The sequence below is a fragment of the Ochotona curzoniae genome, unplaced genomic scaffold (genome assembly GCF_017591425.1).
Source record: "Ochotona curzoniae isolate NIBS_2020 unplaced genomic scaffold, NIBS_Ocur_1.0 scaffold_2453, whole genome shotgun sequence".
Taxonomy (NCBI): domain Eukaryota; kingdom Metazoa; phylum Chordata; class Mammalia; order Lagomorpha; family Ochotonidae; genus Ochotona; species Ochotona curzoniae.
In genome coordinates this window covers 26,563,408-26,576,793 of record NW_024467094.1, presented here as the reverse complement: position 1 = coordinate 26,576,793, position 13,386 = coordinate 26,563,408, and the positions used below count along the sequence as shown (strand labels likewise).

General features: G+C 42.5%; 1 protein-coding gene across 1 annotated transcript in view; it reads right to left on the bottom strand.

Annotated features, from left to right (window-relative positions):
* Positions 1–13,386, bottom strand: part of CA10 (carbonic anhydrase 10) — a 398,895-nt gene that overhangs the window by 77,609 nt on the left and 307,900 nt on the right. The window contains exon 4 of the mRNA XM_041000962.1: positions 8,046–8,231. Within this exon, the coding sequence (XP_040856896.1) occupies positions 8,046–8,231 (186 nt within the window). The remainder of the gene's footprint in view (positions 1–8,045; positions 8,232–13,386) is intronic.

The window sequence follows — 13,386 nt, the reverse complement described above, 5'->3', positions numbered from 1 at the left end:
GAGCAGGTCTGTTGCCCTGCTTAGTATTCAGGTTCATTTTCGTAACTATAGTAAGTGCATTTGAAGAAATTATCTCAAAATACTATATAAATTACACTGGAAGGAAGCTTTGGGTAGATGCTGCTCTTTCCAAGTCCAGGTCTATATTTTGAAGTAGGAGAATAATCTCATAGAAGCTCCAGAAGTTTCCATGAGCTTTTGGCAGTGGTCAGAATAACAAGGTAATAGGACACCATTACTCAATACCCTTTATTGCAACTGAGTCTAGCCCTGTGAGTTTGGAAATTAGTGAGAAGAAGCCCAGCTGGGTCATGGAAACCACCTTGCTAAATATAGCATCACTGGTTAACAAAGAGATGGGGATCTCATTCAATACCTGTAAGTGATAACAGTGAAGGCCTCCACAGTGACAGGTCTGAGGACAAAGCCTATCAGCTTCCTATTAATGCCTGTCATTAGATGAAACATGGAATGGAAGGAAGATCAGAGTTCAGCATAAGGAAGATGGTGGCTGTCCATGCCATTCTGGCAGGACCAGGGTAGAGTTGTGATGCAGATAGGATGGAGTCAACAGGATGGTATGTTGACATCAACAGAGTATCTTTGCCTTATTTTCTTTCTGAGGCTGTCCAATTGTGTCTAGCAAAACTCACAATTCAGGAAGCTGTTGATTTGCCTTTTTCTGGGGGTAATTATAAACATGTCCACAGGGATTTCCTGTCCTTAGAGCAGAGTTATCTACTTGCTGGGATTATTGACACACTGAGCCCTACCATCACCTGGACTTCTTCCTTACAGCTGTTTTGCTTTCTTAAGGTCAGTCCTAACTGTGGGGACTGGCTTCTGGAGCCTGGAACTTTGGCTTCTGCCATCATCAGTGAAGACAAGCTCCCTAGTCTGATGTAGGAAGGCAGGGATTCCAGGGTTGAAGTGAGGAATTTAAATGATGTTTTTCAGAATACTAGATCACAATTGTGTTGTTGTTTCTGCCAAGTACTTTGGAGAATTCACTTACTTGGAATTTGTGAATAATATAACATGGAAATTCTGGAACTCCTAATAATATTGATGTTAAATTGATTATATTTGCAACCATGAACATATAATTTAATTCCTGATATACTGGGCATAATGTAGATAGTTTGAAAGTGATGGGTTTTTAAACTATTTTCATTTGTTCATTCAATCATTATTCAATACCCACCATGTATTATGCACAAAGGGAGCACTGAAAAGCACAGCCTACTCTGTGACTGCAGGGAGTTAACAAGCTGATCGAGAAGACAGGATTCTCTACCGAATCACAGGCAGGCCTGTAATACTTTACCAGTGTTTGAACTCCCCCCAATGGACTACAGCCAGAGAAGGAAAATAATCATTACTCTGAAGTTTATGGATTAACCTTGACACACATTCTATTGTGAATCAGAAATCTGGGTTAAGCTCAACCTTGGTCTTGCACAGTCTAGAGGATCTTAACTTTAGTTCCCACAGACAAGAGGGCAGTAACATTAAGAGAACACTCCCTGAGCCAGTGTGTATTGATTAAATGGGAAGATGTACCACAGTATGCTTTGGATTTGCTCAGGCTAAAAGCTGAAGTCCCCCTGCCGCCAGTCCCTCCAGATGCCCCATGTGATTGGCAGAGGCCCTGGACCTGCTCACTCTCTTCATGTCTCATGCCCTTTGCTTGAATGGCTGTTCATGCTGCTCCGCTCCTGTGTGCGTCCAGCTCTCCTATCGGAAGCCATGTTAGGTACCACTCTCCTGCCTCTGCCTGGAATGTCTGACATAGCCTCCCTTGGAAGTCCCTTGGCAACTCCACAAATGTTGTCCTTTCACTGAGGTCCATGCTGACTATCTTACTTAAACTTGTTCCAACCGGCAAGTCTTCCTCCTCTGCCTTTCCTTACTCTGCTGTTTCTGCCCTCGTAGCATTCATTACATTCTCCATTACTTACAAATCTACTCATTTGTTATGTTTCTCTATCTACCCACACTAGACTGTGGGCTCTTTTAGTCTACAAGTTTTCATCTTATTAGCTGTAGGATATGATAGGTGACCCATCAATATTTGAGAACTGGAAAGTGGATGAAAGTATTTTGGAAAATCTGGAAGCAGTGTCTGGGTGTTGGTGAGAGGATTCTGCAGTCACGCATGAGCATGACTGAGCAAGTTCTGGGTCGTGCTGCATGGCAATTAGTTCAAGTGTGTGCTTTGTCCATTTAGTGAGTCTGAAGTCCCTCCAGGGTACCACTTATTTGTGCAATCCTTTTATGTCCTCTGCCCACACTTAGGATAGTGCTAAGTAGGGGGCCTCATAAATACATTTTGAATTTCTCAAAGCAGACTCTTCCCAGAGACATCTGAGAACACCAGATTGGTTAACGGAAGCTGTGAATGAAACCACCTCATTTCCAGTTTGTGAGGGAATATGATGCTCTGGGTACCTTTAGTAATAAAGCATCCTGTCTTCAATTTAAAGAGGGTTGTGCATTTCTGTAGAGTCCATGAATGAAAAGCATCTTAAGAGTTCAGGAAAAGAATCCTCTCAAGTCTTGGTTTCTGGAACAGTAGTAATTGACTGAGTTGTTGATTCAGCGACTGAATAACTCATTCCACAAACCTCACGTAAGCATGTATTAGGTGCAAAGATGAACAGCTGTTGTCCTTAAGAGGTCTACCAAGATCATTTATTCCTTCTCTCAGTAAGCATTCATTGACTGCCCACATATGCCAGATAGTGCACAAGATGCTAGGAACACTGCACTGATCAAGATAAAACTCCCATCGGTAAAGAAGTATGGTCCTGACAGAAGCAAGAGTAAACAGTTGCAAACTCCACAGTGATGGGTAACATAACCCATGGCGATCAGGCCAGGGAGGAAATATTTTGACCTTGACAGGCCACATATAGCTTCTGTTCTTCCTCTTCCCCCTCCTCATCTCGTTTTTTTTTTTTTTTTTTTGCTAGAATCTTTCAAAAAGCTAACCCGTTCCCAGCACTTGGACTGGAATTGGCCCTTTGTATATGGTGCACACATTCCTGTGATGAGTGCATTACAGAATTTCCTGGCAATCAGGAGGAGACGGCACCTTACTGACTAAAAGGAGGATAGGAGGACTGGGGAGCTCTAATAAGGGGACTGAAGTGGATGTGGGGTGGGGGGGGGCTGGAGCTGGCATTCACTGCAGAGGAAGCAGCTTGACCACAGCACACAAGTAGCACTTCTGTATGTGTAGCCCACGTACCTGTTAATCTTAAGCAGCTCAATTCTCATTCCCTCTCAATCTCCAATTATGCCAATGTAACATCTCTACAAGGAGATGCTAGCCAAATTGCCCTGTGCTAATTAGGTCACCTGATACCTTCCCCCAGACCCAACAGTTTGGTGCCAATGGGCCTTTGGTTCTGCCTTACTTAATGCTTCTCAGCACTTTTCATGCCCTAGCACATTTCAGGACAACTGGGTGTTAATTGCTTATTCCTACAAATTTGTGTTGTTTTAGTGAAACCAGTCTCAAGGATGCAAATAATTGGTTTCTTGAAGAGGACAAGGCTGGCATTTTCTGAGGCTCAGTCTCAGTTCTTGGTTCTGGGATAATTGTTTTTTCTTCCTTTGGTTCAGAACGCCCTCCAAAATCGGAAAACAAATACCCACATGTTGTCTATGACTTCAATTCCTACCTTTTAATGAAACAATCTAGTCTATGTTACCATAGCAACAGCTATCTAGCTATGGACTTTCCCCTCCCTCAAATGCATTTTGAGCAGGATCGGGGACCCCAGAGGCTGAGATCTAGAAAGGTCAACATGTTTCTACTTCACCTTCAGAGGGAGAAGCAAGCAGGTCAGTCTGCACAGCTGCTCAGCCTTCTCTCCTTAATATGATGTTCAGGGCTATCTCACAGTTCCCTTCTGGAATAGACCTCAAATATCACCCACATTATATTGTATTACCAATACAAACATCCTTCAATGGACTTTATGTTTCTTTGGCCAGAAGCTGGAGTCTGGCTCGTGCCTGGCTCAGAGAAGCGCAGCTGTGTAAAAGGGGATAAAATCAGTAAGAGGCTCTGGCTACTGGTATCCTGTGCAGTATGAGGTGCAACTCTTCATGCACCTCTTTAAAAAGAAGAGTTTAAGAAAGGATGTCAAAGCAGTCCATTCTTTTCCAAAGCAGAAAGATTCTAACGCGGCCCCACTAATGCAACGAATCCACTAGCATGACTCCAAATATTATCCTTTGCCAGGATAATGTAGTTGTTTCTTTTTTGAACACCCTACTTTATATTGGATATTAATCTAAGCACTTAAACATGATTAGCAAGCTAAGGGTCTTACTTATTAAAAACAATTAATTTTCCATTCTTGAAAAAACCAAGACACTTGAGTCCCTGAATATGCTCATTTATCAACTACCCCCAACAAGGCATCCAGTAGTTGTCCATGTAGGACGTGAATAATTTTTTTTTTATAAAAACACAGTTGCTGATTGTGTTGTACATCCACACAGCTTTATAAAACAAAGAAAATTATTATCATCAATTACAATAACTGCACTAGACAAGACTGCAATTAATCTACAGCTCTTCAGATAACGACTGTTGCACTGTGCCAACAAAAATGCCTGGCATTAATTGACTTATCACAATCAGCAATGATAGATGGGGCAGATGGCAACATGATTACTCACTGTCAACAAAATAAACACATGCTTTGTTGCTAGAAAGAAGTGTGTACTTGGGTCCTTTCAAAGGATAATCAAAAGTAGAGACCAAAGGTGGCTTTGGAAGTAGCACAGGAGTAAAACAGCAAGTTAAGCCTATAGGAGGACTCAGTCAGTTTTACTGAGGCTAACCCTCAGTAGACTCTAGCTGGAGAAATATGAATTACTTTTGTGATGTTACCAAATTCTGTTCAGTGCTTAATAATTCCAAATGTGAGAATTCACTGCAAGGCATTTTATAGATGGAGAACGTCATTGCTAAGCTTGTAGCTGACTGAACTCCATCTTCCTCTAGTTTCCACCCATTGGTGCTAGGTCTCTTCCATCACACTTCATAGGAGATACTGAACTCTTCTTGTTCACTAGAGCCCTTTGAATATCCCTGATGCCAACTCCCTGTCCAACTGCCTCCTCCATGACATTACGTTAGAGCTTCCAAAATTTGAGGCTCTTTCTCTGATGCTCATACCAATTTGTCTCATGTGGGAAGGAATGTGGTACAAATAATGAAGTCTAGGGCAACGGTACTTATACTGAATTTAATGATCAAATCTGCCTTGGAGTAGTGTGTCTGTGTGCATGACTCTTTCCAAATATGCGCGCGCGCACGCGCACACACACACACACACGAGAGAGAGAGAGAGAGAGAGAGAGAGAGAGAGAGAGAGAGAGAGACCCAGTTCTGTAATCTACTGGCTCACTTTTGGAATGACTGCAACAGCTAGGTTGGGCTCAGCCTAAATCAGGAGCTAGGAACTCACTTCAGGTCTCTCGGGAGGTGATAAGAACCCAGAGCTTTGAGCTATCACTGTTGCCTGCAGGATAAACTGAAGTCAGGAATCAAAGTCAAGAGTTAAACCCAAATGCCACTCTGATTTGGCACTGGAGCATCTTAAACATTAGGCTGATTGCATGCCTCACTGCCCCAACTTCCATTTTTTTTTTTTCAAACTCAGCATGGTTTGGTTAATAAAGCTATCATTGTTTAGGAAAATGGGATAACTTAGGAAAATCTTGACCTGAAACTTTTTAGTGGTTGCTGACCACTTGGCCTAGTATTGCAAAAACATGTAACTTGATGGCACTCCCTGATCCTGATTCAATTAGTTTTAGTAAGGATTGAAAATTCAGATTTTGACAGTACTTCCCAGTTAATTCTGGTTTACAAATCTTTTTTAAACAATTTTTTCACTGAGGACACTTAATCATGTACTATCAAGAGAGAGCTCTATAAACATCATTCCCAGGCTGTCATGGGAACTTTTGAAATGCAGACTCGTTGGAGCACCTAACACCTGTAGCCTGCGATGGGTCTAGGAAATCATGAAAAAATCAAATTAGCGTATATTTTTCTTAGAGATTTTAGAAAAACTTACGTACTCGAAAAATAAGGTTTGTTTACAGGTTATTATATATGTGAGAAATAAGTGACACTAAAAAATAATGCAGAGATTTTAGCTCAGCAGTAATCTTTGTTTTTTCACTTACTTATTTAACAATATTTTTACCCTGAGGCAGTTTGTATCAGTGACTAGAATGTTAGAGTTCAGTGAGGAAGAAAACTGAAACTAACAGGAAACAAATAAATGTGCTGACATAATCACATATCTTAAATTAATCTATATTATTAAAAGGAAAAGTTTAATTTGGATATTCTTTAATTCACATGGTCTCTAGTTACTCTGAGTTTCTGTCCTGCCTTCATTACGTTCTCTACTATACTCTACTTTGGAGTCTGTAATTCCTAGGAGCTTCCCATTACAATGCCTGTGGCAGGTATCCCTAATCAGTTTTAGCATTTTTCCTCCTTCCAGATGCAAGAGGGAGACTCACACTCCTGCTCAACCTCATTGCTTATGCAGCCATTACTAATAGATCACAGACAAGTTGCTTGAGAAATCTACACACAGCTCCTCCAACACTTGGTTCCTTGACATGCCTTGGGGCCTCTGCTCACACTATCCCTTATTTCTTGCTTTATCTTTTATATATATATATTTTTATCTATCAGCCATTGGGTACTTCCAGTGCTCCCTACATTTGGGAATCCCACTTACTTTTTAAAACAACTGTGAGGGCCTTTTTAACTGTGACTTGCAAGGATGAAGCCATATCCCAAGATGGCATAGTTGGTATGTCTCATAGCTGGAGCTGTGAACTCAGGTTTTTTGACTCCAAAGCTGATGCTCTTAAAGCTGTTCTTCATTGCCTCTCTTCAGAGCACAGTTCCAAGGGCACCTCCTCTGCGAATCTTCTCCTAACTCCTTCAAGGAGAGCCTGTCGCTTCTTTGGGTTTCCCAGTGCACTTGTATCTCCCCATTACAGTGTGACATGATACCTTAATGATTTGAATACTGAACTTTTTGAGCTTTTGTGTAGTGGAAGCACTTTTGTTAAAAATGCCTCTAAATCCCTGTAAGTAGAAGGCGTGCCTAGAAAGGCTTGTAGTTACTATACTTTAAATACACATTAAAATTTGGCTAGTGGACTCATTAATGCTGTGAGTTGGTGTCTCAGTGTGTCGCCTCACCACGTTAACAACAATGTTAGGCTTCAGAATGACCTTGATTTTAAAGACATAAAAAACACCCTATCTGAGACATCCTTCTGTAATGTAAAAGTCTTCCTGCCATCAGTTAATGACTCCTGAGTGGAAAATTAGTCATAGGGTCTTTAGCCTGCAAGGACCCTCATCTCTGGTAGATAACCATACTCAAGTGAAATGGAGGCAAAAGAAGCCAAATTATCCCCTGCTTGTCAAGTGTCACCTCACAGATGTTTAACTGCAGTTAAATATTCAGACTTGCTGTTGCAGTCTGAGTTCTGTCTGGGAGGCTAGCGGCCTGTAGTGACACAATACATGGTGGTACACAAACAATGACATTTCCATCTGGCAAAAACTCAGGCAAATAATTTGGTCGTCTGAGCTTCATTTGCCACTATGTCATGGTTTTGAACAAGACTCAGTCTACCAGAAGGGAGAACTACTCTACATTGCCCAGGAGAAGCTGATGACCAAGGAAGGAAGGAATGAAAATACACATGAAGATGAGGAGTTGGAACTAGAAAAAGCTCTTGAACTATCTTAAGGAATGAGTGTTGAGAGAGCTGCCCCAATCTTAGAAGGAAATAGCTAGTTGTACGGTTGCCTTCCCTGGAAAATGCTGTATTGGCATTAGAAGTTTCATCTGCAAAAGACAGAGGGATAAAGGCACAGACCTCCTCAATCCTTAGATTCGTTGTTATCATACCATGAGCAGGCACCAAGTCTTCTATGTTGTCCTTTAGCTTTAGTACTTGAGAGACCCACATACCTCTCCAGAGAAGGCCTGTCCATTGAGGAGGTGCTCTGATCCTTGGCTGTCCTCACTTCCAAAATGTAACCGGATCTCCTCCAGCCGGTGGCTGTATGTCATGGGCCCTCCTGAAATGTTGACCAAGTGCTCCTTGTCCAGGCGAAGGGACACGTGCCTTCCAGTGTTGTACATGGTCCCGCTGACCTGCAAGACAATGGACAACAGTTCAGTCAAGCCTTTACATCCCCTAACCTGGCATGGTGTTCAGACCAGTGCTTTTTGCTTTTTTCTTTATGAGAAACTATTAGGCTAAATGCACATGTGAAGTACGTAATGGTATAACAGATTTTCACACCTATTTGTGTGTATGCATATATATATGTGTGTGTGTTTTCACATTTGCTATTTCACTCACTTATTTCCTTGTCTTATTATGTAATATCATATTGAAATAACTGCATATGCTGGGAAGATGTGATGCAGTATGCATCTCTACTCCTGGATAAAAGGAAGATACCTTGACAATCTGATGCTAGATTTTCTACCATTGCCTATACTTACAATTCCATGATGCACTTAAACAGCAGAAATGTTGGACTTGTGACTGTTGCTGAAGGATAGCCTTTTGTAATAATATGGGGGAAAATAGTTTGGAGGGGGAAGAAAGTAAAAGCAGAGGGGGAATCTCTCTACCTACAAAACTGTATCATGGAAAATATTAACAAAAAAGAAATGGGGGCCTGCTGTGATGGCTCGATTGGCTAATCTTCCCCTCCAAGTACTGAGTTCCCTAATAAGTGCCAGTTTGTGTCCCAGCTGCTCCATTTCCCATTCAGCTCTGTTCTTGTGGCCTGGGAAAGTAGCAAAAGATGGGCCAAAATATTGGGCCCCTGCTCTCACATGGGAGACCCAGAAGGAGCTCCTGGCTCCTGGCTTCAGATCAGCTGGCCGGCTATTGCAGCCACTTGGTGGGTAAACCAGAGGATGGAAGATGTTTCTGTCTCTCCTTTTTTTTTTTTTTTTAAATCTGCCTTGGAAACAAAAAATAAAATAAATCTTTTAAAAAAAGCAATGACTGAATATTTTATTATAAAAATAGGTTATAGAATGTTTAGATTTATTACTCCTTATCATCACACTAGTACTAAAAACAGTGTGATAAACATCCTTATGGCTATATCTTTTTACTAACCCAGGGATATTTTGTTAGGAAAATTTTGGATTAACTAGTGTGCTCACTGTTGCAAAATTTTCTATGCATTGTCAAATCCATCTGCTATGATGTGTGCAAGGGATAGATCCCAGAGCAGAGCTGGAGCTCTGGAACTCTCTTCAAAGGACACTAAGCACAGAGCCATGGGATTCAATATGGTGATGCCTGAGCAGTAATGGAGGAGTGATGCAGCACCAGAGCAAGAGTGGGGCAGCTCCAAAGGAGTGGGGCAGCACCAGAGGAGTGGGGCAGCTCCGGAGGAGTGATGCAGCACCGGAAGAGTGGGGCAGCACCAGAAGAGTGGGGCAGCACCAGGGAAGTGGGGCAGCACCAGAGGAGTGGGCAGCACCAGAAGAGTGGGGCAGCACCAGGGAAGTGGGGCAGCACCAGAAGAGTGGGGCAGCACCAGGGAAGTGGGGCAGCACCAGAAGAGTGGGGCAGCATCGGAAGAGTGGGGCAGCACCAGAGGAGTGGGGCAGCACCAGAGGAGTGGGGCAGTACCAGGGAAGTGGGGCAGCATCGGAAGAGTAGGGCAGCATTGGAAGAGTGGGGCAGCACCAGAGGAGTGGGGCAGCTCCGGAGGAGTGATGCAGCACCAGAGGAGTGGGGCAGCACTGGAAGAGTGGGGCAGCATCGGAAGAGTGGGGCAGCACCAGAAGAGTGGGGCAGCACCAGGGAAGTGGGGCAGCACCAGAGGAGTGAGGCAGCACCAGAAGAGTGACTCTGAGTTCTTGTATCTTGAATACTTCACACCATTGGGAAAATATCTTGGATTTCCCTGTACTTCCAGAAATTCTTTATTCTGTGTCTGCCTAATGTTCCAGAAAACAATTACAACAACAAACACCACCTGCTGCCCATTGGAGCAAAGCAGAATACATTATACTATGCTTGTCCGTGTTTCTCCTGTGCTTACAAAATATTGGCAATTAGCAGGTAGAGAGAGCAAGTTTGAAATCGGATGATTCTCCAGTCTGGAGTCAATAGCTTACTGAAGTCTTGGAGGTCTTTAACTATAATACCAAGTAAAAAAAATTCCCATGAAAATGACTGACAAAAAAGTCTAGAAGACATTTTGAAAACAAATAGTGAACTGGCAGAAATCCCTCCTTATCATTGATTAATATAAATATAAATGGAATCCCCACACATGAGATTTTGAAAGTAGTCAGAATCAGATGGACAAAACAAGAGTGACTGGCTAGGAACAGGAAGGAATGATCTGGAGTCTGGTGATAGGGATGGCTTCACCACAACAGAAACTGAAGAAAAACTCCATGAGGTAAAGTGGTGAGAACAGTAAGATATGATATGTTTGGCCCTACATACAAGAGTGAAATATTTTCTTTTTCTTCCTTCCCTTCCTTTTAGAATATTGCAAGGGTATCTGGCCAGTGTGGAAGATTTCTTCATTTATCTTCCTTCCCTACAACTTTCCTGCTTGATAGAGTTTGGTGAATCAAGTGCTTGCTAAGTGTTATAATGAAGAACTTTACCTGACTTCTGCATTAATATGATTCACTTGCTTTTCCTTTCAGATTTTAAGGCAATACTTGTGGGGAGCATCCAATATTACTTCAAAAGCCATGAAGAAAACACAAAGGAATCAGGAATAAACTAGAAGAATTAAGAATAAACCCTTGTTCCTTTGGGCTGCACTGCCCTCCCGCCCTCCCCGAGCCCGGCTGTACTTCCAGACCCCTTCTGTGTGCCCAGTTCTGTCTCCAGCCATTCCCTCATTTATTCAGTGCCTCTGATTACACGCTGGGAGCTGGGAATATCATGGTGAGAGAACAGGCTCAATCTCTTACTTATTGAAACTCACAATCCATTTTGTGGAGACCCAAATGGGGGCAGGAAGTTAATGGGGGGGTCTTAACTTTTACCATTTGTCTGTGTGTTCTTACAATTAGATGCAACACCCCCTTTCCCCACTCTTTCCCTAGACACTGAAATAACATTAATTTGTATTAATCATAAAAAGCTGTGTAGCCTGGGTATGGTTTGTTGCACTTTAATTTAAAAATAAAGGCTTGACAACATTATGTATGATATCTAAATCTAACAGTACATCTGCACTATAGTAATTAACATTGCAGCAGTGTCATTTTATCTGTAATGCTAATTGCTGTATTTCCAGTGGATTACTTTGGTGCACAGCATGCTGGAAAAAGTTGTGTTGTGCAGGCCAGAAGCAAAGCTGAATGGGGAAACTGAAGCTGTAGGTGACAGGTTGCCTCTGGCTGCCCCATGGTTCTACATTTTGTTTTATCTTAATTTACTGCAAAATGAGGTGAGGGAAGTGTGTGATGCTCACGTTGTCAATAAGGGAAAGAAGGGGGTTCTGGTGAAGAGTCAGTAACTTCTTCAGAATCGCACAGTTGTCAGGAGGTAAACCCAGGTCTTCTAAGACCAAGAGCCTCAATGTGAGCAAATCCAACTATCTTAGCATATTTCAGATGAAAAACGTGTTGAGGATTTTCCTTTGTTCTCCATTCTGCAGAGACAAGTGTTAGCTCCAAAGGCATCAAGTTTCTTTTCTAGAAACAGAAAGGCATTAAGCTGCTGAAGTGTATTCCAGGAAGATGAACAGAGAAACGTAAAGGTGAGAGAAGACTCTTGGTTGCCCTGCCTGCAAGTATTTATTGTGGATTGAGACAGACTTTAACTACAGGTATTATGGGAAGCAGGTCATAGGCTCCCCAGAGATATGCTTGTTCAGGCTCTGTGTTAGCCAGCATTATCTCAATAACTATGTTATTGAGTCTGTGTGAAAAGCAGTCTATGTGAAAGCAGCTGGTTCTTTAAACCAATGATTGCCTCCATGTATTCCTTTTGTAAAGTTCAATGTTGTCTTATAGTAAACTGCTTTTCAGTGACACTCAATGTTTCAGAGCCTCATGATAATGGGTCCATCTTCTTTTCTGCTCTGAACTACTGTGTTAGGGAGACGTAAAGCTGGCTGGTATATACTTTTTGAGATTTATTTTATTGTTTTTATTGCAAAGTCAGATATACAGAGAGGAGGAGGGAGAGAGAGGAAGATCCTCTGTCGTTTGACACACTCCCCAAGTGGCTGTAATGGCTGGAGCGGAGCTGAGCTGATCTGATCTGAAGCCAGGAGCTTAGAGCCTCCTTTGGATTCCTCACACATGTGCAGAGTCCCAAGGCTTTGAGCTGTCCTTGACTGCTTTTCCCAGGCCACAAGCAGGGAGCTGGATGGGAAGTGGGGCTGCCGGGATTAGGACCAGTGGCCATTTGAGATCCCAATGTGTGCAAGGTGTGGACTCCAGCCACTAGGCTACCATGCTGGGCCTCTGGCTGGTATATTTTTAAGGTAAAGGGAATTTGCATACTTTGAAAGCCAGCCATGATTCTGTGCACACAATACATGCATCTTAGTTTGGTGTCAGAGGAAGTGCTAACCTCTCAACCCGCACTTTCTCCATTAATCCTCATATGATGTTCCTCACCCAGCTAAGCCCTATGTGGAGTGAAGGCTGTCCACAGGAGAGGCTAGGAGGCTTCTGTGGAGCTTTTCTGCTCTGACATAAACAACATGTGCTTTTAATGACAGGAAATTTTTGGAAAACTCAACAATGCAATAGTACTCTTCCTTCTTCAAGAGGCTGCTTGATAGTGTAGGAACCCCTCAGCAGTTGGGAACTTAGGATGTTTAGGTTTATGTGTTGTATTAGGGTTCTCCAGTGACACAAAAATCAACATGGTAGTGTTAGCTCCAACACACATGTATACAAGAAAAGGATTGGTTTTAAGAAATTGGCTTGTATGACTATATAGATGCTGACAAAATTAAAAATCTGCAGGATCAGACCGAGAGAAAGGCCCTAATGAACCCTAATGAAGTTCCCAATCTGGCTGGATATCCGGGAGAGAGCCCATGTTGCAGCTCAGAGAACGTGGAGTTTTCCCTCGTCCAGAGTTGCCCACTGTGTTTGTTCCATTTAGGAACAACTGCTTGTTCAACTGCTTGGGTGAAGCCCACCAGTTGGATCCAGGGCCATCTGCTCACATTCTACTAATTTATTTATCTCATCCCAAAATACTCACAGCAAAACATCTAGAATAATGCTTAGCCAAATATATGGCCCAGCCAAGATAATACATAAAACTATTTACCTCCAA